General features: G+C 36.1%; 3 protein-coding genes across 5 annotated transcripts; 2 read left to right on the plus strand and 1 right to left on the minus strand.

Moving 5' to 3' along the window:
• Window positions 1-1,627: 1,627 nt before the first annotated feature.
• On the plus strand, window positions 1,628-3,900 carry LOC129245727 (tubulin--tyrosine ligase-like protein 12). Its single transcript, XM_054884068.1, has 2 exons — window positions 1,628-3,090; window positions 3,222-3,900. The coding sequence occupies exons 1-2, from the start codon at window positions 1,714-1,716 to the stop codon at window positions 3,771-3,773; spliced, it is 1,929 nt and encodes a 642-aa protein (XP_054740043.1). The 5' UTR covers window positions 1,628-1,713; the 3' UTR covers window positions 3,774-3,900.
• Window positions 3,901-4,393: 493 nt separating this feature from the next.
• Window positions 4,394-17,210, plus strand: LOC129244930 (steroidogenic acute regulatory protein-like). Of its 3 annotated transcripts, none has more exons than XM_054882843.1 (12): window positions 4,394-4,600; window positions 8,314-8,537; window positions 8,970-9,118; window positions 9,192-9,350; window positions 11,424-11,477; window positions 12,398-12,530; window positions 12,610-12,746; window positions 13,386-13,538; window positions 15,197-15,301; window positions 15,363-16,006; window positions 16,260-16,383; window positions 16,456-17,210. In XM_054882843.1, exons 2-12 carry the CDS (start codon window positions 8,417-8,419, stop codon window positions 16,546-16,548), a joined length of 1,872 nt encoding a protein of 623 aa, XP_054738818.1. In that variant the 5' UTR covers window positions 4,394-4,600; window positions 8,314-8,416; the 3' UTR covers window positions 16,549-17,210. The 3 variants fall into 3 exon arrangements, with proteins under 3 accessions (XP_054738818.1, XP_054738820.1, XP_054738819.1); XM_054882845.1 differs by having other exon boundaries at window positions 8,347-8,537; XM_054882844.1 differs by having other exon boundaries at window positions 8,368-8,537.
• Window positions 17,211-19,942: 2,732 nt separating this feature from the next.
• On the minus strand, window positions 19,943-20,529 carry LOC129245509 (neuropeptide SIFamide). The gene is made up of 2 exons (XM_054883706.1): window positions 20,282-20,529; window positions 19,943-20,198 (listed from the first exon to the last, which is right to left on the minus strand). The coding sequence occupies exons 1-2, from the start codon at window positions 20,409-20,411 to the stop codon at window positions 20,110-20,112; spliced, it is 219 nt and encodes a 72-aa protein (XP_054739681.1). The 5' UTR covers window positions 20,412-20,529; the 3' UTR covers window positions 19,943-20,109.
• Between the last annotated feature and the right edge of the window lie 2,264 nt (window positions 20,530-22,793).

Raw genomic sequence — 22,793 nt, forward strand, 5'->3', positions numbered from 1 at the left:
ATTTTTAGAGGTTGCCTTCGTAGCAGACCGTTATTTGGCTCTGAGTGAATTTGACAGATGGGGTGATGTCACTTGGGATGTGTTTAACAAAGTTTAACTTGTGCTAGTGATAAACGACAAAAATCAACACAGCAAATGCTCATACGAAGGAAACGGTTTTTTCACAAATACGATGAATACAAATGTGCGAAAGGGCGTAATTTTATTGTGCGTTATTTAAAGTGAGTTGTTGTTTAATCAAAATTGATAGGCCAGTAGTAGTCACATTAAGCTCTTGCGTGTAACTCAAATATAGCTTCTTCTTCGTCTTAATTGGTGCGTTAACCGCTTACCCGATTTTGGCCGAGTTTAACAAAGTGTGCCAGTCGTTTCTTGCTCGTGCTAACGGGAGCCAGTTGGACACACCGAGTGAAGCCAAGTCCTTCTCTACCTGCCTGTGTCTATGTTGTCGTAAAGCTCATACAGTTCATCGTTCCATCGCCTGCGATATTCGCCGTTGCCAACGTGCAAAGGTCCAAAAATCTTGAACAGAATCTTTCTCTCAAACACTCCAAGCGACGCTTCATCGGATATTGTCATCGTCCACGCTTCTGCGGCATACGTTAGCACAGGCATGATGAGAGCCTTGTAGAGTGTTAGTTTTGTTCGACAAGAGATGACTTTACTACTCAATTGCCTACTTAGTTCAAAGTAGCATTTGTTGGCAAGAGAGATCCTACGTTAGATTTCCATTCTGAACATGCAGAACACACTTAAATTCCAATCGGCAGGCATGCTTTCGTCCGACCATATTTTCCGCATGCGTGTAGTACACATTGCATTAAGTCGGATCCAAGGTCAACAACGGTTCGATCCCATCAAAACCCCCATGCACGATGGCAGACAGGAAAACTGGTTCTTTAAGGATACCATCAAGTCAATCGTACATAATCACACTGACGACACATAAAGTCAGTCGGTGAAGACATTGCGTCAATTCTCATGCTGTGCAGAGAACTTCTTGACGTCTTTGATCGATTTGTCAGTCGAGATCCTCACTACAATCTCTACAGTGTCGATGGTGCCTAATTTGTAGGTCAACCGTCAACTTCAAGCCGACCTTGTGTTTGTTCTAACCTATGTATGACTGTCCGACCCCGGCGTTTGTTGGCACCTCATAACTCCTTCCGCTCCTGTTGTTGTTGTAGCAGCATAAACATTCCCCATACTTACATACGGTGAATGCTGCTGGAGTGACAGTCCTTGGCTGGATATAAATCCGGGTCGTTTCGGTAACGTAGAACCGACTGCGTGGAAACGCTCCTCATCTAGGATGCTTATGGGAGGCTGGTGTTCGGTCGGCGAGCAAGTATCTCAACAGCGTGGTGGGTGAAACTTAAACTAAAATATTCAAAAATACCATGGATTATGTGTGTGTCTGGAATTGTTTTCCCGAATAGTTTTGAATTCACATTACTTACTGAATTAGTTTTTGACCAATAAATAAAAACTGAAAGGAGATTATAAATTTTTATTCTACAACCCATAAGAAATATTTCCGAGTACTTTTGTGAGGCACTGTTTATCTTATTATTATATCCTACTGACTAAATAGAACATATGGAGTCAAAATAATCTAACAGCTGGCAACCTTAAAGAATTTGCTTGGTTCAAGTAGAATCTGCATTGGTAGTTGGTTGTGAAAATTAAATAGCTTTATATCATTAATTTCTAATGGACGGTGTAAATTTGTTCACACAATTTTTGGCCCAACATAAGCCACAATTGGAATCATCAGGAGTGCCACAACATTTTTGGAAATCTTTGCATCGGAAGTTGGTAAAAGAGATTTTTGACGCTGGTATTTCGCTTCAATTGCTACTAATTGATTATGAGGATGATGAGGAAAGTGAGAATGGTACTGCAAGTAACGACAACAAAAATTCAACACTATCTGTCGCTGAAGAACCTCACCCAATATTTGCTTTATCTGTGGCACGTGATGGTGGTATCAGAGCTGATGATCCTGACGCCATATATCTCATTGATCACGCATGGACATTTCGCATGAATATCGCAAGACAGCTGCTGCACCACCATGAACAACTTACTGATCGCATGTGTGCCATTATGGGGATTGATGTAGAGGATGAAGACCGTGTTGATAAAGTTTTGCGCCAAATGTGGCGTTATTGCCACGCATATACAATTGCAAGTGATGGACTCTCGGATGAAGAACGGCAACCCATTTGGTATGTGATGGATGAGGTGGGCTCAGCTGTAAACCATTCGGATAATCCCAATTTTCGTTTGGTTCCCTTTCTATACCTTAATACGCAAACAACTTATAGCCTCTTGTTTCCGATACGTGATTGTGCTTACGAGGAACACGTGACCCGTGATTTTGTCGAGTATGTAAACAAGGATGCTGCAGAACGCGATGCGTTACTGTTACCCTGGCGAGCTATAGATCTTCGTAAGCATGGTTTTGAGCAGTTCGAACCGGATGCAGAGTACTTTTCCGCGGGCCACATACCAGAATCTTTTCCGGAAGGTGTAATTGCTGAATTGACGCCCCATGTCAATCGCAATCAGCCCTTGAAAATTTACAGTGAATATGACGTGCTAAGCATACATCTAACAGATCCATGTTTTCAATTGGTAGAGAATCAGTCTGAGGCTGACGTGCTGTGGCTAACTCATCATTACAAGAATTTTGCTGAATTGGCCCGTGATACACCAAATAAGTTTGTTAATCAATTTCCGTACGAGTACGTTTTGACTATAAAAGACTTGTTAGGTATTACGGGAAGACGTGCAGCCAAAGAACACCACAACCCTCAAACTCTAGAGACTTATCCAAGCTGGCTCCCAACAACGTTTAATTTAAAGACGGAGTTGCTAGCATTTGCGTCATATTATCAACATCGTGTTGCCCTTGGTCTGGATAATCATTGGATTGTGAAACCATGGAATCTAGCGCGTGGTATGGATACACATATCTCAAGTGAAATTGTGCACATTGTACGCCTGCCAATAACCGGCCCAAAAATCGCTCAAAAGTATATTGAGCGACCTGTGTTATTTAAACGTGACGAGCTGGACGCAAAAGTAAGATTATACATATCAGAACCTTACATTTACACATACCTACATGTACATACATCATAAACATCATCATCATTTGTATGCATATACATACATACATACAAATTTAAATGCAATTATTCTCATTTTCGAAGGTAAAATTCGATATTCGTTACGTGATACTGGTAAAGAGTTTTCAACCTCTCGAGGCTTATGTACATCGAAAATTCTTTCTACGATTTGCAAATAAGTCCTTTTCTCTTAACCATTTTGATGACTACGAACAACACTTTACGGTAATGAACTATCAAGAAGAGGCCCAATTGCGACATATAAAATGTGAAGATTTCTTGAGTTACTGGAAGGAGCAATATCCAACGCATGACTGGCGGTTAATCGAAAAGAATATTTGTACGATGTTACACGAGTTGCTAACTTGCTCAACGAAACATCCACCGCCATGTGGGATACCGCCTTGTCAGCAGTCACGTGCATTATATGCCGCAGACATAATGCTAGCATGGGATGGACCCGATGAGGAGACGTCAAAGGCGCGTATGCAGCCAAAATTGCTGGAGATTAACTGGATGCCTGATTGTCAAAGGGCATGCGATTATTACCCAGATTTCTTTAACGATATTTTTAAATTGCTTTTCCTAAACGAGGACAATAATGAAAGTTTTCTGCGTTTGGAAGCGTATATTTAGAAAATATTGTTGCGCTATATTTTTGCAAGTAGGTAATAAAATCATAGTAATTAAATAAAGCATTTAAAGGTTTATATACCTACATTTTTAAATAAAAAGTACCAATGTAACTCAAATTTTTAATAAATCTTTCTTTTGTTAAACTTCGAAATTACATATATATATAATAAATAAGGAATAATAGTAACTTTTAATATACAAGTGCATATTTTAATTGCACATATATGTACATGCATACAAATTTTTTACTGTTTAAGCTTTATTCGTTTTATATCTAAGATTTAATTTGCATAGTTGCGTATTTTCGATTTCCGATTTCGATCTCAAATGTACTCCATTTTTTCCACTTCAATCTGTGTAATATCATATTCCTTAATTTTTTACAAAAAACTTTCTTCTCAATGGCATGTTTCTTTATGCTTTCAATATCCACTTGCAAGTTTTTGAATGCAAAAATTTTAAAACGTCATAGTTTATAATAATTGTTGTAAATTATCAGGTACGTGAACAGAACTAGGGAAATACTGCAAAAATAAAAGAGAAAAAATGAAGAACCCTCACTGAACATACCAATTTGACATTTCTAACGAATTCGCGAAAATCAAGTGATTGATGACATTTAATTATTTTGCTTTGTTGGTGTTGGAATAAATGAAGTGATTACAGGCAAAAAGTTCTTTGAGTATATCTTAAAAGAAAATAAGCATATGTATATTAATTGGCTGTAAATTGTGCAGAACTTAAAAACGAATAAAAGTTTAAACGTCTAAGTTAATCGATATTTTGTTTGTGGCATATTTGTAGACATAAGTGCGATCGCGATATTGGTATGTTTAAGTTTTTTTTATATTTTTATTAACAATTATATTGGCGTAGAAAAACTATTCTGGGTATATGCATCTAAATATATTTATAAGCGTAGTTTCTATGATGAGAAGAACATTACATTACTGTAATGAAATGTATGCAATTGTATGTACAAAACACTTTATGAATGTGGATATTTGGTCTGCAAATTTATCTGTTGTTTTTCGGGATATCACAAATTTAAGTCGATTTAATGACTCAGTAACACACCGCGTCACCTAATATAAGACCAAACATAGGAAGTATGTAATAAAGTTTGTTGTGTGTGCAAAAAGTGAAAATCAAAACGAAACATCAGCACATGAGTTCTTATCATTGGTCCGGAAAGTAAATAAAAAATATAAAAATAAACAAGCGGGTGAACAGCAAAAGTTTTATTGTGGTTTCTCATAACACTTCTGGCATTCCTGCGTATTATTTTACAACTGCTTCACAGTGAGGCCACACAGGTTTTAAGGAACTTTAAAATCACGTTTGTGGCTGCCTATTTCATGAATTGAAGTGAAGCTTAGATGAAAATATATGTCAGTTTTAGTATAGTGGGACATGGGCAATTTTAGGCAAAGTATAATGGTTTATCTAATGGAACTTCGTGGAGATGCTAGTGAGAGGTTCATGAACAGCCTTTATAACTCCCAATGTTCCGAAAATAATAGTTTTGCAATTATTTGCTATCAAGGTGCCTTCCGCAACTTCACTATAGTTTGGTACAGTTATAATACAGTCCGGTTCACTTGATTAGATGCAATAATATTTTTGGAATATATATATATATGTATATGCAGGGTGAACGATATGAAGTGTTACCTATTCAAAACACCATAACTTTTTTGTGTGAAATTAGTTTTTATTGATTTCAAAGGCAAAATTGTTCAAAAATAATTACAATTTTAACATACCATATCGAGCCATAACCGCCGAAAAAATGCATCCCACAAACTCGCAATTTTACAGGGGAAGGTTTTTTTTTTAAATTAAATCAGTTTGAATAAAGCCATTATTTTAAAATTTATAATGTAAACATTTTTTTGTGTAATACATTTAATTTTAATAATTTTAAATAGATATTTGCATCATAAGGGTTGTTTTTGTGGGATACATTTTTTTTGCTTTCCTTCTGGCAACCTATTATTAAAAAAGTGTGTGGGTTACACAAAAATTTATTTTAAGGAAGTGGCTTTCCGTTTTTTTTTTATTTAATTTTTTTACTTAGTCCTTAAAATTAAATTACATTTGATTAAAAAAAAATAAATCTATACATTTCTTAGTATATTCGATAAAACAAAAATAAAGTAATGTAGTTCATATATTTAAAGTTTTCTGTTAACAAAGTAATGTTATTCATATTAAAATCTTGTAAACTTGAATAACGATAGATAAAAATATATAAAGAACGCTAAATACTACCTTCCTGGTCGGTTTCAGGTAGCAAATCTTTAACAGATCCATCCCATTTTAAATTTAAATACTCGTGTTGGAATTTTACGGGTAAAGTTTTTCTATCGCAAAGCGTTTTCAAATCCTTATATTTAGCAAAAGAAATGTTTAATATATCATCATATAATTGAGTAAGTCCCTCACAAACTATTTCGGAGTTTCGTCTGGATCGTGGAATTGAATCTAGATCATAATTTATGGTTTCAGATTCATCAAAGTAGCCATATTTAAGAGTAATATTTGGAATATTTTTTTCCAATGTAACAGAGAGTAATTTTGTAAATTGAATTTTCACTGAATTTGGAAGTAACGCCTGTGAAAATGTCTTCCAGTCTTTAAAATCACTGTTAGTTAATTCAATACAATTATATTTTCTTGGGTTAGTTCTTGCATTTGATATTATGAAATTTTATCATGACATGAATTTGGACATTTTTTCTTTAAGCAAGGGTTTGGCAAAACACTCGTATTTTTTTTCTTAACTTTTTGCAGCCTTTTAGGTATTCTGTTTTGCTTTCTGTAGCCCCTTTTCCCAACACACGTTTCCTCCTCGACTTCTTTTAAACTTTCCAAACCATTTAAATCAACGAAAGATTCATCTGAATCGCTATACGGTACCAGGGAGAGCTGTACAAATATCCAATAATTGAAAACAAAAACATATTTTGCAAAAAAAAACAAATTCATACCTTCGACATATTGTTCTAAAGCTTTATCTTGAATTAAAGTCTCAAAAAATTGTGTTTTTTTATTTTTTTCCCTTGTGTTTCATTTATTTTAAAAGAGAATTTAATTGTATCCCACACAAGCGTTCAAAGAAAATGTAAACAAGTCACCATATGCATTTACATTAAAATTGTTTTTGTTATAAAATCATAACGGTTTAATCTACAGCCATGAAATTTTCGATTTCGATAACAAAACAAAAATCGATTATGGTGTGGGATACATTATTTTGGCGGTAATGACTCGATATACTCACTTTAGCTCGATATGACCTTTTGCCTTGACTATAGCCTTCAAGCGGTCAAAAAATGAGTTGCATGCTGCACGAATGTGATCTTGAGATATTTTGGCCCATTCTCGTATAATCGCTTTTTTCAGCGCATCCATACTGGCATATTTTTTAGTCCTCACCTTGCTCTCCAAAATGGACCAGATGGAATAGTCAATCGGATTTGCGTCTGGCGAATTCGAATGCCATTGTGTGGACGAAATTAAGTGTGGAACATGGTCTACGACCGAAATGTTTGCGTGTCCACGACTCTGACGCAGCTTCTAAAACATTTTCCCGATAATAAGTTACATTCACTTTGACACCAGGCTCGATAAAAACGATTGGAGAGCGCCCATCAGCGGTCACTGCGGCCAAAACCATTGTTTGCGATGGGAAATTGCTTAGAGTGGCCACACGTATGAGCGTTCGGTCAAGTAAACACGGTCGTTTTGAGTGTTTATGAACTGCTCAATTGGAAACTTTTTTTCATCAGAAAACTCAATGTTAGGAAATTCGCCATGTTAGGAAACACTCCGGCATGAGTGTCGCGATTCGGTGTGTGAGGGACGCATGGGCTTGTCTACGGTGGCCTTGCTGTGCTTGCCGCTGTTGTTGGTGTGGCCTGATGGTGGTAGTCGGCTGCGTTACACCGGGCGGTTACGGGTGCAGAGCTCTGCAGCAAGGGGCAACATAGTCATGTGTTCAGTTTCGAATGATGTACAGGCCAGAGCATTTCCAAAAGTGAAACCAGTCAATGAAGGAGTTGCATTTGACTGATGTCAGGTTCCGAGGTACTCTGGTCTGGCACACGGAACAGACTGTGTGAGGACCAAGAACTGCCACTTTAGTAGCTTTCCGTGGAAATTTTTTGTAAATCCTTAATATTCCATATAAACATAGGTATGTAGTTTAGTTCGTCAGAGGTTTTTGTACAAATATTTCTAAAAAGACAAAACTAATTCCAAAAATAACTTCAAATTTTTGATGTTTCATGTCGAGATTTTTGAGATCAAAAGCAATGGCATTACGAAAATCTGCTAAACCTGTAACCGATTAATAAAAAAATGATATTTACTTACACAAATTCATAAAGACTACGCACGACGTATGTATTTATAAGTATAAGTTTACATTTATATGCATGTAAATATAAATATATACCAATTTACGCACATACATAAGTATGCATATATTATATTATATTATATAATCTTTTATTTGGTTTCTGTTGAGCAATAGAGTCCGAAGTGCAGTATGCATCTAACGTATTAGCTTTTCGTTTCCATCCTCAAGCATATGCACATATTCAATTGTGGGTGTGAATGCGCGAATGGAATAGATTATGTCAGTGAGCGATGCCGATGAAATACGATCAGCTGCTGAATTGCTGATAACTAGCTCTCGCACCACCATGGCATACCGCAACCATATGAGTGGACCCATCCCGCCCAACTATGATATGTGTAAGTAATTCTTATCATTAAATATTCGTATCTATGCATTAAAATATGTAAGTTGGTGTGCAACACGAGTGTTCTTTACAAATATAGGGTATCGAAAAAATGTTAAATGTTACAGATATTATTTGGATAAAAGACTTGAAAAAGATAATTTCCATCTGGCAGTTTGTTTTTCATTTAAATGAATATAAAATAATACTTAAAAAAATTGAAAAATATAAAAAAAATTATCACAAATTTAGATAGAGCTCCTCTGTCTACTTACGTGTACATGTGGTGGTCAGACTCTCCTACATAAATACATAAGCATTGACATTTTTCTACCGGTCTGTTACTATTTCTTAACTTTTAAAAACTGTGAACAACTTCGAATCTTGCTTGTTTAATATCTGAAGTAGTTAATTTGAAATCTAATTGAATTCCAACTGTTTACAGCACGCACACATTCCATCAATTTAATCACCGAAGAATTTCTCGGCGGTTATATGCAGGATGGCCGCATGTCAGTTATAAGACGTTTCTTCTGTCTCTTCGTGACATTCGATTTATTTTTCGTTGCGTTGTTATGGCTAATTTGCATAATGGTAATACATACTTATTTAGAAAAAGAGAATGTAAAATAAAAAAAAAAATATATTATTTCACTCTATTTTTCAGATCAATGGCGACAATATATTTCAGGCATTTCAAAAGCAAATCGTCCATTACACCTTTGGCACCTCATTATTCGATGTGGTAGGGGCTGCTATATGCCGTTTTATTGTTCTGATATTCTTTTATGCTTTGCTGTATATTAACCATTGGATTATAATAGCGGTAAGTTAATACACATACCCATGTAGTAGTAATGCAATGAAAGTAGTACATGTATTATATATGTAGTATATTTAGGTGCATAAATATAAATCGCTCATTTACTGCTAAAGTGTCATAATCTAAAAAGCACAACGCCTTTTTTCGTGCTGTTCGAGGATTCCTTTTAAAAGGTTATATCTATAAATCGATAGAAAATTTAATTTTAGAAAGCTACCTGGTAGCTCAATTCGTTAACTATAATAGAAATATGTTAGATTCACGTCCAAAGTCGGAAAAGTCTGGGCAGTAGAGTCGGGCCAGACCCGGGTGCCCAACGGAGGGTTAATGAAAAAAAAAAAGATTCAAATTACAATGGAACAAAACAAGCCATTTAGTTGCATCAAAATAGAAAGAACTATAATTTGATTTGCTTTCAGCAAATTTTTCTAAACTGTATACCGCCGTGAGTGTTTGAGTCTTTATAGGTATAAAGGCGTGCGTGACATCTCACTTCTTAAATACAAATGTTTTCCTTTGTATTTGTGTCAAATTTTTTTCCAGAGTAATCAAACAACTTGTCAATAATTAAATTTTGATGTAAGAAAACTGATTGCTAAAAATTTTTTTTTTCTTGATGGTAGTTGTAAATTAAAACCCATTTTACTCGAACTGATAGTTTTTGATTCACGTTTTGATTGTTAACTGTTTTTTGTTTTATTTAGTAATGTGTATGACCACCGTTCTTTACAATTACTCTAAAAATACGACTTGGAGAGTCATAACTTGATTTAAGGTAGTTTAAAGAAATCGTGGACCAAGCTGCTTTAATCGCATGAATTAATAAAATATTTTCTTTAAATTGTTTTCTATCCTCTTGCACTTTTTCTTTTATCCTCACAACTTGTTATGGAAAGAGTTGCTAGAATAGTTAATAAATTAAATACATTCGGTGGTGTATCTTTTCGACACAGTTCTATGGTTTCGATAACTGTTTTTGCCCTTTCCTCGGATTTCATATTTAAAATTATTTTATGCCAAAGATTTATTTTCATCTAAACTTCCTCAAAATATCCTTTTAAGTCATCACCATAAAAATTATGAAAGTTTTTGTAAATTTAGAATAGCATCATCGTCAAGATGCGAGACACTATCGAAAAAAAGTGTTTGAAAGCCAAGGAGTATATGTTTATGTTTTAAAAACCTATCTTTTAGATTGCGAATAAACGAATCTAAGAATGGAATAAACAATGATATACGAAAATGAGCTTCAGCTTAATGTTTCAGTATTCTCAAGCTGTTTTTTTTTTTAATAAAGCTATTAATTTCAACCAGCTCACACTATTTAATAATATTTTATACTCAAGTTATTTCTTGTAACAATCGCATTCATTTACAAGTCTAAATTCATGAAATGCTGAGGTTTACCTCCTGAACAGAATTGCAGCGGACAGCGGGTAACGGGTTGAAATTGCACAGAATTGCGGTGGGGTCGGGTCTGTTGCCGTCTTTTATTTTTACGGCTGGAAAATATTTAGATTCATTTCTCCCCTGGGTTGAAGACTCATTCTTGCTTTTCTGATCACTTGACGACAATTTGTTTGCTTACAAGTAACAGCAGGCAAATAACGAGCAAATAATATTAGATTTGCACAAGAAAACCCGCAAAATATTAATAATTTAGAAATACGTTTTTTTTTGTAACAATGAGCTTCGATGAATTGCTTCACAAATATAGCAAACATTCAAAGTTTTCTATTTACTAAATAGTTTTATTCAAACTCCAATGGCAAGTGCTATCAGAATTCTATAACACTCAATTAGAAAGGGAAATAAATAGTTTTTTCTGTTTTCGCATGCACCCTATATATGTATATAATATTCAAGTACGTCTACGCATGTATACCCATGCATACATATACACACATCTTTGCATTTGCCCTCTAAATATATGGGTATACATTATATACACACCCTTACCTAAGTGTGTACAGCCATTCAACATATATGTATGTGTATATGTTGGTATATTATAATAATGTTGATTGTTTCTCCATATTCCATTAAACTTTATTTCATATCATTTTCAAATTACAGCTATCAACGAGCGGTTCGTGCCTATTTTTAATCTCCAAAGTATTCGTTTACGATGTGAGTGAAAATATAAATTTTTGTTTTACTTAAAATTTTCATTGCATAATTAATTAAATTTAAAAAATATGTATGAGGTGTTCAAAAAGTAAGGTCACTTTTAAAATTTCGGGGCAATATATTCGATTTTTGATGTCGGTACTAGAACTCCTGTTGATACTCGCTCGAAACTAGTTCGTTACTCAACTGCTCAAATCCTTGTTCGAAAATTTTGAGCTTTTGAATAATTTGAACAGCTTGATAAAAATTTTTAATTGTTAATGTTAAATTAAAAACTAAAAAAAGTGCTAAAAAAATTTGAAATAATCAAAAGAATTGCCCGAACTACTCGAAAAAGCTCGATATACTTGAGCTCACGTTGGATGGAATTTTCGAGCCATCACATTTCGCATGTGTGCGTGTACTCGTTACAAATTTGCCCGGGCCGATCGAAAATGGGCAAACAAAATCGAGAGCTCTAGTTAGTATACATGTCTTGATTTAGTTTTTTCTCTGACAGATACAAAGGTTAGATTTGGTTTGTTGTGTTCGGGGCTTATCTGCTATCAAAAATTGGATAAAAAACTGATTTTTTTACCAAAAATAACACCGTAATCTTGCCTCAATCACCGCACTCACCGGACCTGTCCCTTTGTGACTTTTTCTGGTATATTTTTTGTTCTTTGAAAAGACGGAGATTCGCCACAATTGCGGAGGTCATACCAAAGCGCTTTTTGGTCAGAGGTGGTTCGAGGATTGGAAAAAACGTTGGCACAAGTTTATTTTATATGAGGGGGACTATTTTGAAGGGGACAAAATATATTTTGTTAATACCTATATAAATATATATGATGAATAAATAAATATTTTTGGCGAAAAATAAAAGTCAACTTACTTTTCAAAAACACCTCGTATAGTATAAATAACTTTTTTGTTTTCAGTGGGTGGATTCGCACCAACAGGTTTTTGAAGTGATACTGATAATAACGTCATTTGTGCTTGCTTGGGGAGAGGCCTGGTTCCTGGATTGTCGCGTTATACCACAGGAGCGTCACGCACGCAGTTATTTCTCTTGTTAGTCGAGATATACTAAGCATTTGATAAATAAATAATGATATACATTTTTATTTTTTATTTTACTTAATCGCTGTAGCAATAACAACTCCCGATCAGCGTTCCCCAATGATGGCGCCATTTTTGGCCTCGCAGCCGGAACGTAATGCGCCGGAAAGCGTATTTTATTCACCTCTGGAAACGATGCACAATAGCGACGATGACGATGAGGAACAGGTGTGTGTATATAAACGCAAACGTAAGGTGTAGATGTAGGCGAGCACTCACTTTATATAATATACTTTTCTATCTACATTTTTATGCATGCAAAGTTTAGAAGTCCCCATCAAACTTATTTGCAGTTAAATTTCCTAAAGGATAGCTCAAATATTGATGTTGATTTTGATAACAGTATCAACCATCTGTTTGGGTAATCACTTTTGCATCACGCGTAGACATACATACATACATACATATGTATTGTATTTTGTGTTTCGTTTTTCACTTGAATAACTTTATTTATTTGAATAACAAACCGCTTGCTTTATTCTAAATCAGCAAGCCACTATAAATTCGGATGAACGCTTTAAGATTTACATAGTTGAATATTAAATTAGGGATATTCAAATGTGTAAATAGACGCAAAGTTCTGCATGCATACATATATATATGCACATATATAGAAATATAAATATATAAAATGAAGTTTCTTTTAAAACACACCACAAATGTAATCTGTGGTCTTGGTATTCAAGTCATAAATCGACAAATTTTCAAAAACTCAGTTCATATGCAGCAGGTTGTCATTCAGTATTAAGGCTAACGTTTTCTCGATAAACATTACGATGTGTTATAGCTGTCACCTTATCTTTACAGGACGAAGAATATCATCAAATGGCTTTGGATTGTGTGCGTAGGGCATACGAACTTTTCGAGTCGTCGGATTGGAAGGTTGAAAAAGTCACCAATAAAGGTGATACAATCCGCAGCACGCAACGCGATAAGTTGGGGAAGATTTATAGACTTACAGTAAGTGTTTGAAAAAAGTTAATGTATTTATGCATATCCCAAAAGCTTGGCAACGTTACATTTTCTAAATGAATTGTTGTTATAGTAGCTGCTCCACTAAACACGGCCTAAATTGTTGTAGTAATTGTGCTAGTATCTCGAACGACGCAACTTGAGCTCTTGTTGTTTTATGTTGTTTTAGCAGCATAAACATTCCCCATACTTACATACGGGGAATGCTGCTGGAGTGACAGTCCTTGGCCGGATATAAATCCGGGTCGTTTCGGTAACGTAGAACCGACTGTCGTGGAAACGAACTTGAGCTCTTCCTTTGTAATGGTGGTAGTGGTACCCCGACAATGGAGCTCTCGAGGTGTGCATTCATTGTCGGTCTGTGAATGCCGTTTAAAGCCAGTCGATAGTCTATTATTATTATTTCTTTATTATTACCAAGAGTCTAGGAAGCTGCTTGTTTCTTATGCCAGTTTTTTGTTAGTTTCTTGCAAATAAATTATTTAGCTGGCATATCAAATACGTCATTATGAACAGGTAGGCATTGTTCGGAAGAATTTGGAAGGGTTCGTGCGGCAGTTTTGAAATTTTGCCTTAGTGCTATTTTTTCTTGTGTATAAAATGGACTGGCTCTATTATTCCTAACCCGTTCATTATTTTAACGTTTTTAAAACTTATGTATTCCAGTGGATGTTGGTGGTATAGTGCTTGGCAAGCACATAGTGTTCCAACTATACTTAACAAATTAGAATACGAATTAATGAATAATTTTGTTAAAAACGCAGCACTTTCGATTAGCTCCGGTATTCGTATAATACAAATACAATTTATTGTGTCATAGACCGTAAATCGAGAAGATGGTGCCCATTTCCAGTTACGCTCATTTGAATGCTGTTTTTTGCATTTTTCGTAACATTTTGGAGTGTTTTTAGGGCTATGGCGCCGATTTCTTCGCAGATATTGACTTTGTTTGAAGTTTATAAGTTCACACCTTTCGCTTTTAGTAGTCCAATAGGAAAAACTCCGGCGCTGTATAATCGGGCGAGCGAGGAGGTCAGTCGATATCGCCGTTATTGAAGAAAAGCCGCAGAGGAAACATCCATCCTCCAATTGGTTTTCCTCGAAGAATGGCTACAAAAATTCGGTGATCGCGGACCAATATCGGTCACTACTGACACATGAACGATGGCGAAAGAAGCTCCCGTGGTTCTTGTGGGAATTTTGAACAGCCTAAATGTTCTTCAAACTCCGCGATGTATGTATTCACTGAGGTTGACATACAGTTGCAACATTCCCGAAAGACACGAATTTCGGCATGAGAGTCTTTATTGTGTTCCCTGTGTTAAGATATTCGTAGAGTTATTTTCAATATAAAGCTTCACGACAACTGCGCGTTCCGCGGCAGACGTTTCTAAACCATTAAAGGGGAAACCAGTCGAGCAACAACTGTCAAAGATATCGAAAGTTCTCATGTGTCAAGTATGGATGGAACACCCTGTATAAGTTCGGATTCTCCCTCGACAGTCGGGCCAATGCTATTATACCAACAGGTTTAATTTTATTTTCTAAAAATTTTGAAGGGATGTTTTATGCTCCTACAGCAACAACGAAATATATTTACATATATTTTACTATATTAATATACATTTTTTTAATTCCTCTTTTAGGCTCGCATCAAATATCCACCTAAGGCATTGATGGACGAACTCTTCTATAAAATTGAAAATGTTCCGAAATGGAATCCAACTTTGTTGGAATCGAAAATCGTGCATGTAAACTATGTTTAAAATTGTCAAAACTTTTACAATACAATACAATCTCGATATATTGCAGAAAATTAACTCCTACACCGACATCACTTACCAGGCGAGTGTAGGTGGGGGTGGTGGTATGGTGAAAAGTCGCGATTTCATTAATCTTCGTTGTTGGCGCCTCTTCCGTAATGGCAAATTTTGCGAAGTATCCGATGATGATGATGAAGGGCAGAGTGGCAGCGACACAGCTGGTCCCGGTAGCGTATCCACCGTCTCGGATGATGACTCTGTACCAACCACACAGCCCAGCAGTGTTGAAAGTAATCGTGCAAAATTCCCCAGCAGCAGCAGTAGTGTATTTCGTGGCGCTGGCGATGCAGATAGCCGTAGTGGTAGTGTAAAGAGTGGGCGAACTGGGCGAGCATTTAAAACGCTAAGCAGAAGTTTGGGAGCAAAAGATTTTAGTACGGTGATACGTATTGATCCAGACGAACCGCCACCGTTACAAGAAGATTGTTTCGAGGATGCTCAGGACAAAATGGATGACTTAGCGCAATTGGTGCAGAAGGAGGCGCGCGTGGGAATGCAAAATGCACCACACGAAAGTGCTGATATGAGTGATGGGGCGGGAATAAGTGGAAAGTTGGGTGCAAGTAAAGTATACTTGAGTGCTGCTATTAGCATTGATTATGCACCAGTGCCGCCAACTTCGAAGTATATACGGTAAGTGTCAAAAGTTCAAAAATAATTAAAAAAGCTTATTATCCAAATTATTAGATTAACAAATATAAGTAGGTATGAATGCATGATGCATGGCGCGCAGAAGTTCTGGATCGAGATACGTATGCACTTACATTCAATTTTGTCTATCTATCAAAAAGTAAAGCATTAGCGCAATTAATTGCTAAATCATTCGAACCAAAAATTGTTTGCCAAATTATAATTATATCTTTCTTCTCCTTTCTCAATATCCAAGCGGCGAAAATATTGTGGCTGGATTTGCGCTACATGAAATCGCAGGCAAATCAGATGCTTGCATATTCGACTGGATTCTGTGTTTGGACTTAAAGGGTTACATACCGCGCTATGTGCTAGACACTGTAAGTATTTAGCTTTGCCTTCATCGCACACGAGTGCTGAGTAAAATTTACCTACCCATTTTCGACTTGCAGGCCTACACCACGTTTATGAGTGACTATATGAAATATTTACGTAAATATGTTGCTGAATTGCGCACAAAGCGTAAACGAATGCCAAGAAAATAGCGGCAAACGAACATAGGATTATATTGCTGGGAAGAAAAGTGGGCATTCTTTGATAGTAAATACTTCCTAGAAGCTTCTATTTGGCTTTATTAGAAATATAGTTTTTTATTAAGTGCGCACATCAGTTTCAATTTCATGGAAATCACAGAATTTTGCACATCTTGCTAAACTTATTACAAGAATAGAAAATTTTACAGAACTGATTACGATCCTCATTATTATTTTGTTAATATATGCAACAATTATTATATTTGAATCCAAAACGATTAACAAAAGCTTAGCTATTAATTATGAAACTGACGAATAAAATATTTCTCATAATTAAGTCTCACAATGTAATACTTTACCTGCATATATTATTTCTACTCGTTCATGCTCATAGTTAGGCTATCGCGAATTGTTCAAGTTCAGCCGCATATAAATTTAAATGAAATTTCAGCGCATAAATAATTGTGAGATTTTTTTGTGCTACGCATTATGTATGTTTGTTTTGCATACGGATGTTTAGCATATTGTATATGTAAGTGCGTATGTTAATTATATATGTATATGCCTGCAACTTTTGTAATAATTCATGGCGTATTAAGTGATAAGTGATAATGAACAATTTTTTTAAATTTTATTTACAATTCGAGCGTATGTATGTATACATGTAAATTTACTAATTATAATAAATTCAAAGTAAAAAAAAATTAAATGGTTTCAACTATTTTTCATATCATTCAAATCATCTAACGGTAGGCTCAGCAAAGGCACTGTTTCGGCAGGGTGTGTCAAAAAGGACACCTTGATCAAAATCGAATCATTACGGGAGACGAGACGTCGTTTTGAGCCAAAAAAGAAAGCGATGCTCATGGTTTTTATGGATTATAACGGTATTGTACAACACTAACTTTGAAAAGAAAGTTAATAAGGCCTATTCTTTGGGCGTTGTGGGACATTTACGATAAGTAATTTGCCAAAAATGGAAGGATTTGTGGTCAACTCCTTGCGATTTTTTCTGTTTGATTGGGTTAAAAAACCACTACGGTGTTCTGGTTCCGGGTAGAGTTCCAGAAATGTTTCGAGAGCTGGATCAATCGTTGGCATAAGTACGTTGCCGTTGATGGAGAGTACTTTGAATGCGATAAAATCACTTTTAAGGAATAAACTTGTGATTTGGATTTTCTGAATGTATTCCGGGCACTTTTTGATTACTGTAATATATCAGATAGTTTGATTTGGGTGGTTAGTGTCGTGCGGAGACTTTTTATGTTTAGCTATGGCCAAAGAGTCATGGTTTATTTCCCTTGAACGATTTAAGGACCATCGAAAGCATCAAGTAAGTACAATTTTGGCTCCATGTGGTCTTTTATTACACAGAGGAGGCCGTTGAAATTCTCCAGCAAAATAAGACTTTAGCTACTTCGAAATTGAAATCATAAACAATGGCAAGCAAAATGAGAATACGCTAAGTTTTTGTTGGAACAGCATACAACATTCCATGTATAGTTTTGAGGAGTGCTACTGAAGTGATAGTACTTGGCCGGATTTAATTTCGGGTTCTCCGATAAGGTAGAACGGACTGTCGTGGGGGCGCTATCTAATGGTGTTTCCTTTTCTTTTGATAATGTCGCATTTATTCCGCCCTGCGCCAGGACTGTCGAGTTTGCTGTATTCGAGTGAGTGTTGTTCAGCTGATTTTTATTTATCTGTGCACCCAAGTTCGTCAAAAAATGGAAGCAAATAATGTACACGAACGCTAAATTGGTTTTAGTGAGGAGCTTTTTCATGGCACTTTGGTCGGTTTGAGTAGGTCGGTTGGAGTCCATTCGGACTACGGACAAAGATTTCTTCTCCCGATGCACTCTCTCGTGATAGAGCATAAAAGGTCAGATGACATTTACATTCCCAATTTTTTTTTGAAGAAGCCAGAGGACTAAACATCGCTTTATGTTTAGTTTGCCACGACCTTGCTCCTGTTATCTTCGACAAATAATGCTTCAGAGTCTGTTTTGGAGCCACCAGTGAAGGATTGTATAATGCAAAGGCCAGATTTTATTGAGTGCAGCAAATAAAGATCTTGGCTAGACGATACATAATGAATGAAAACGATTCAGCCATGAAAATATTTGATTCCGTATCCGATTCGAATAGTAGCAGAGAAACAGGGTGGCCCCTACAGCGTTGATGCGCTCTCCACCTACTGTACAAATGAAGAAGAAAAAATGTTTTCTAAACTTTTTGTAACGAAGGTTGTAAGGGGTTTATGAAAGGGGCAAGAATGGAAGATTATTTGAAATATAAAAGGTAGTTAGACCCTAAAAAAAGAGCATGAAAGGAAACATGTCGTGCAAGAACTTAGCCTTGACGGAAAATTAGGCCGTGACAATCGTACAGCGTGACACCGGGAAATGATATCTAAATGATTTTGAACGACAAAAAGACGGCGATAAAATCCCTCACAGAGCTGTTGACAACTTCCAAGGTAGCCATGAAATGCTACACATCTCTTAACAAGACGATGGAGTTATTTCGCCCAATTGTAGTAGTAATGGGTTCCTGCCCATTGGGACATCGAGAGGAATTGTAGAGGCGAAGGAAAGTTAAGTAAGGAAACCGAACGAAAGATGGCGTACAAACACATCTGCAAGTAAAATAACGGTCTTGTAGGTTAACACGCTCAGAGGCTAGGCGCGCAGACACATGATTTCAGCAGAAATTGTATAGATGAAGAAGAGAAGACCTTGTAGCTTCTGTGCGGTTGTCCTGCTTTATCGAGACGAATATTCATCACTTCGAGAATACAAATCCTTGAAAATTAAAATTTGAAAAGTCGAACCAAGAAGCATTGGGAGATTTGGTAGCTCCCAAAATACGTTAAAAAGCCCATTGTATTAAAAACTTTGGAAAGTGAATGGGTAGATAGTCAAAGAGGAGAGCAGAGAAGTAACAGAAGAGAAAAGGTAGGATAGAATAGAGGCATATAGGTGCAATTCCTTAATGAGTTGAAAGATCTGAGCGTTGTCAAACACACACACACACTTTAAAAATTTTGAAAGGTTCACATTGGTGTCGGGGAGATCAGAACAAGTTTCTCATTCGGAGGATTTTGTTAAAAGCCTCTTTAATGTCGAAGAAGACGCGCACAGTGAACTCTTTCTGAGAACGGGACACCTCGATACCTTTAACAATAGTGTAAAAAACGCGGCTCAATAGGCTATGAGCCTGACTGCGCTCCATGGGGGACAACCGCTAGAGCTAAATCTACCCAATCTATACCGGCACAATAAAGTATTTTTAAAAAATATTTTAACAATTTTCAATTACATTTTAGTGTCTGCTTTCTTGAGCAGTTGCTTTATTAATATATATAGTATATTTTAATTTAACAAAATATCTTCATTATGCGAATTATTACAATCTTAGGGTTTATGCATATTTCTATGTATACTCTTTCAAAGCCTTGTTAATTATTTATATATATAAATGCTACAATGTTTTCCGCGTTGCGAATAATGATCGCGAGTTTTAAGGAGCTGTGGTTAGATAAACGAGCATTCGAGCGAGGTTGCTTTGCGCTTATTTGCTTTCGCCTTGTGGGAACCATGACTGGCAGGCCTCCAAAGCGATTTCGCACATTGCAGTGATAGCCTTGGCATTGTCATATTCTACGAAGCCAAAGAAAAATGGAGTAGAACGAATGAGTGAATTGAAGTATATTACATTAAGAAATTTTAAATATTTTACTCACCCAGTGAATTACGCTTGCCAAAGATGCTACCATTGAATGGAGGCTTCCTGTAAGCTGCCTCGCTGAAGCTACACATGTTGATGGCCAAGACGGCCAAGGCAACAATGCAGACGGCGATGAAGGAACGCATTTTGTATATACTTGTATAGAATGTGAAACTTTTGCAAATTATATATTTGTTTTAGAATAAGAATTCGTTCTTGAGTTTTCGGCAGTGATGAGTTTGCTTGCGGATTGCTAGCTGAGATGCTTGAATGCAACTGATACCGTTTGGTGGTACAGCTGGTGCTTTTATACGATTTAGAAAAGTTGCAGTTAACCTTGCTGGTGTCACTTTGTTTGAAATACATATTTCTTTGGCTGCTAGTAATTGTTTCGCACCACCATCGCTCTAATTATTACATGGAATCCCAAAGGAGCTTTAGCAAGGAGCCATAAGCAAGCTAGTGTAACTTTGATTGAATATTAATTGGATATTCTTATATAAATACATACAAGTACATATGCATGTATAAACACGCTATATTCTCTAAACACTGTCGTATAATATTTGTTTCATAATTAAATCAACTTTCCTATTTTCCATAGCTTTCATTTTCATGTTATACCGGATGTAAAGCGCTAGACCACTTGATGAGGCATATTTAAGCTTTTGTACTGAAAAATGTTTACTTTTATATGTATGCGATAGCTAAATTTTGTTATTTTTTTTAAATATGGCATTACCGCTGTAGCTTTACATTGAAAAACTCCACGATTTCTTTAAAAATTATAAGAAACCGGATGTGAAAATCATTGAAATGGGATTGGAGTTTTCTCAGACAACTCTGCATCGCATTTTGACCGAAGTTTTAGCCCTTCGTAATTCAAGATTTGAGTCACACAAATTGACAGACGGCGATAAGGAATCATCTCTCTGCTCAAGAGTTGTGAATGAATTTCTAACGAAAGGGGAAGTTAATTCGTTGCATCATTGACCAGCTTTAGCACCCTGTGACTATTTTATATCTATTCCCGAATCTGCATTTGCCATTCAAGCCGGTCAATCTAAATAACATTCCTAGAAATGGCATAACTAAAGGGTGACTAGATTGGAGGTCATTTTTCCAAAAGGGCTTTATGATAGCTCACTCTCTAAATACATTTTTTTTTTTCAGTATTTATTGACATTTCATCATGGAAAGACTTACGCTTCAAAAACCTTTACGAATCGCACAATTGCATTATGAAAATTGACGCTCTGTGAAGAGTGTTCATCGCGTGCTCCGGCCAACTTATGGTGTACATAACTATCCTACAGAATGCACTATATGGCAAACTATCCAACACTATTGGATGATACCGATTAGGCCACGTACAGCCCAAAATGAAGAGAATACTGCGGCCGGAAATGAGAGTTTTGCCGAAGACCCGGAAGAATCGATTTTACGCAAAGATCTTGGTTTGAAAGCGTATAAAATGCAGCTAGTTCAAGATTTGAAGCCGGCCGCACTTCTAAAGCGTCATAATTTCAGCCGTTGGACTCTTGAAAAATTCGCCGAAGATCCTCATTTTGAGATCCGAATTATGTTCAGCGAAGTGGTCCACTCTTGGCTTAATGGCTACATCAATAAGCAAAATTGTCGTATTTGAAGAGCTGAAGAGCAGCCCGGAGCCATTCAAGAACAGTTATATCCATTGAAAACAACCGTTTGGTGCAGCCTATGGGCTGGAGGAACTATCGAACCATGTTTCTTCAAAGACGAGGCGGATGCCAATGCAACAGTAAATGACGAACGCAACGCGCCATGATCAACGACTTTTGTGTTGCCGAAAATTGAAGCCCGAGATCATCACAACATTTAGTTCCAACAAGACGGCGCTACTTGGCATACAGCCCGTGAAACAATGGATTTACTGCATCTTCGTTTAACTGATTTTAAAATATTTTACTGTGGGATATAATTTAGTTAATTACTTACAGAGCTAGAATACAGATTTATATTAGAATTTGGTGTCGAAGCGAGAAGTATAAAATAATATTAAATATTAATATAAAATTGGACAAAGCAGAAAAAAGAGTACGCCGTAAACTCCTAAAGTATTTTTACACTTTTCGTCATATCTTCGGTCTTCTGGACAGGGTAGCCTCATAAATTTACGATGAAGATACTTATTATTAACTTGTTATAACTCACTGCTATAAGTATGTTTTGTTCTTCACAAAAAAAGAGACAAAAACACATTTATTGAAAGTTTAAAATGCTCTATTTTTTACATAGAATTGCTGAACACATCAAATATCTCAAATGTAAGGAAAGTGAATTTTGAAACGGCCTTTTACATTTCAAGTGACGATATATTACTGTGTAAGCAAATGTCTTCGTTAGCTATAATAGAAATATATTCAATACTATTTAATTCAGAAATATGTTAAAAATAAAAAGGCCGATTTGGCCAGACCCGGAGGGATAAATCTCTTCAATGCGAAATTGAGTAGTTTTATTTTCATGCGAATAGCTCTTTTATCTAA

Source organism: Anastrepha obliqua, chromosome 4 (genome assembly GCF_027943255.1).
Source record: "Anastrepha obliqua isolate idAnaObli1 chromosome 4, idAnaObli1_1.0, whole genome shotgun sequence".
Lineage (NCBI taxonomy): Eukaryota > Metazoa > Arthropoda > Insecta > Diptera > Tephritidae > Anastrepha > Anastrepha obliqua.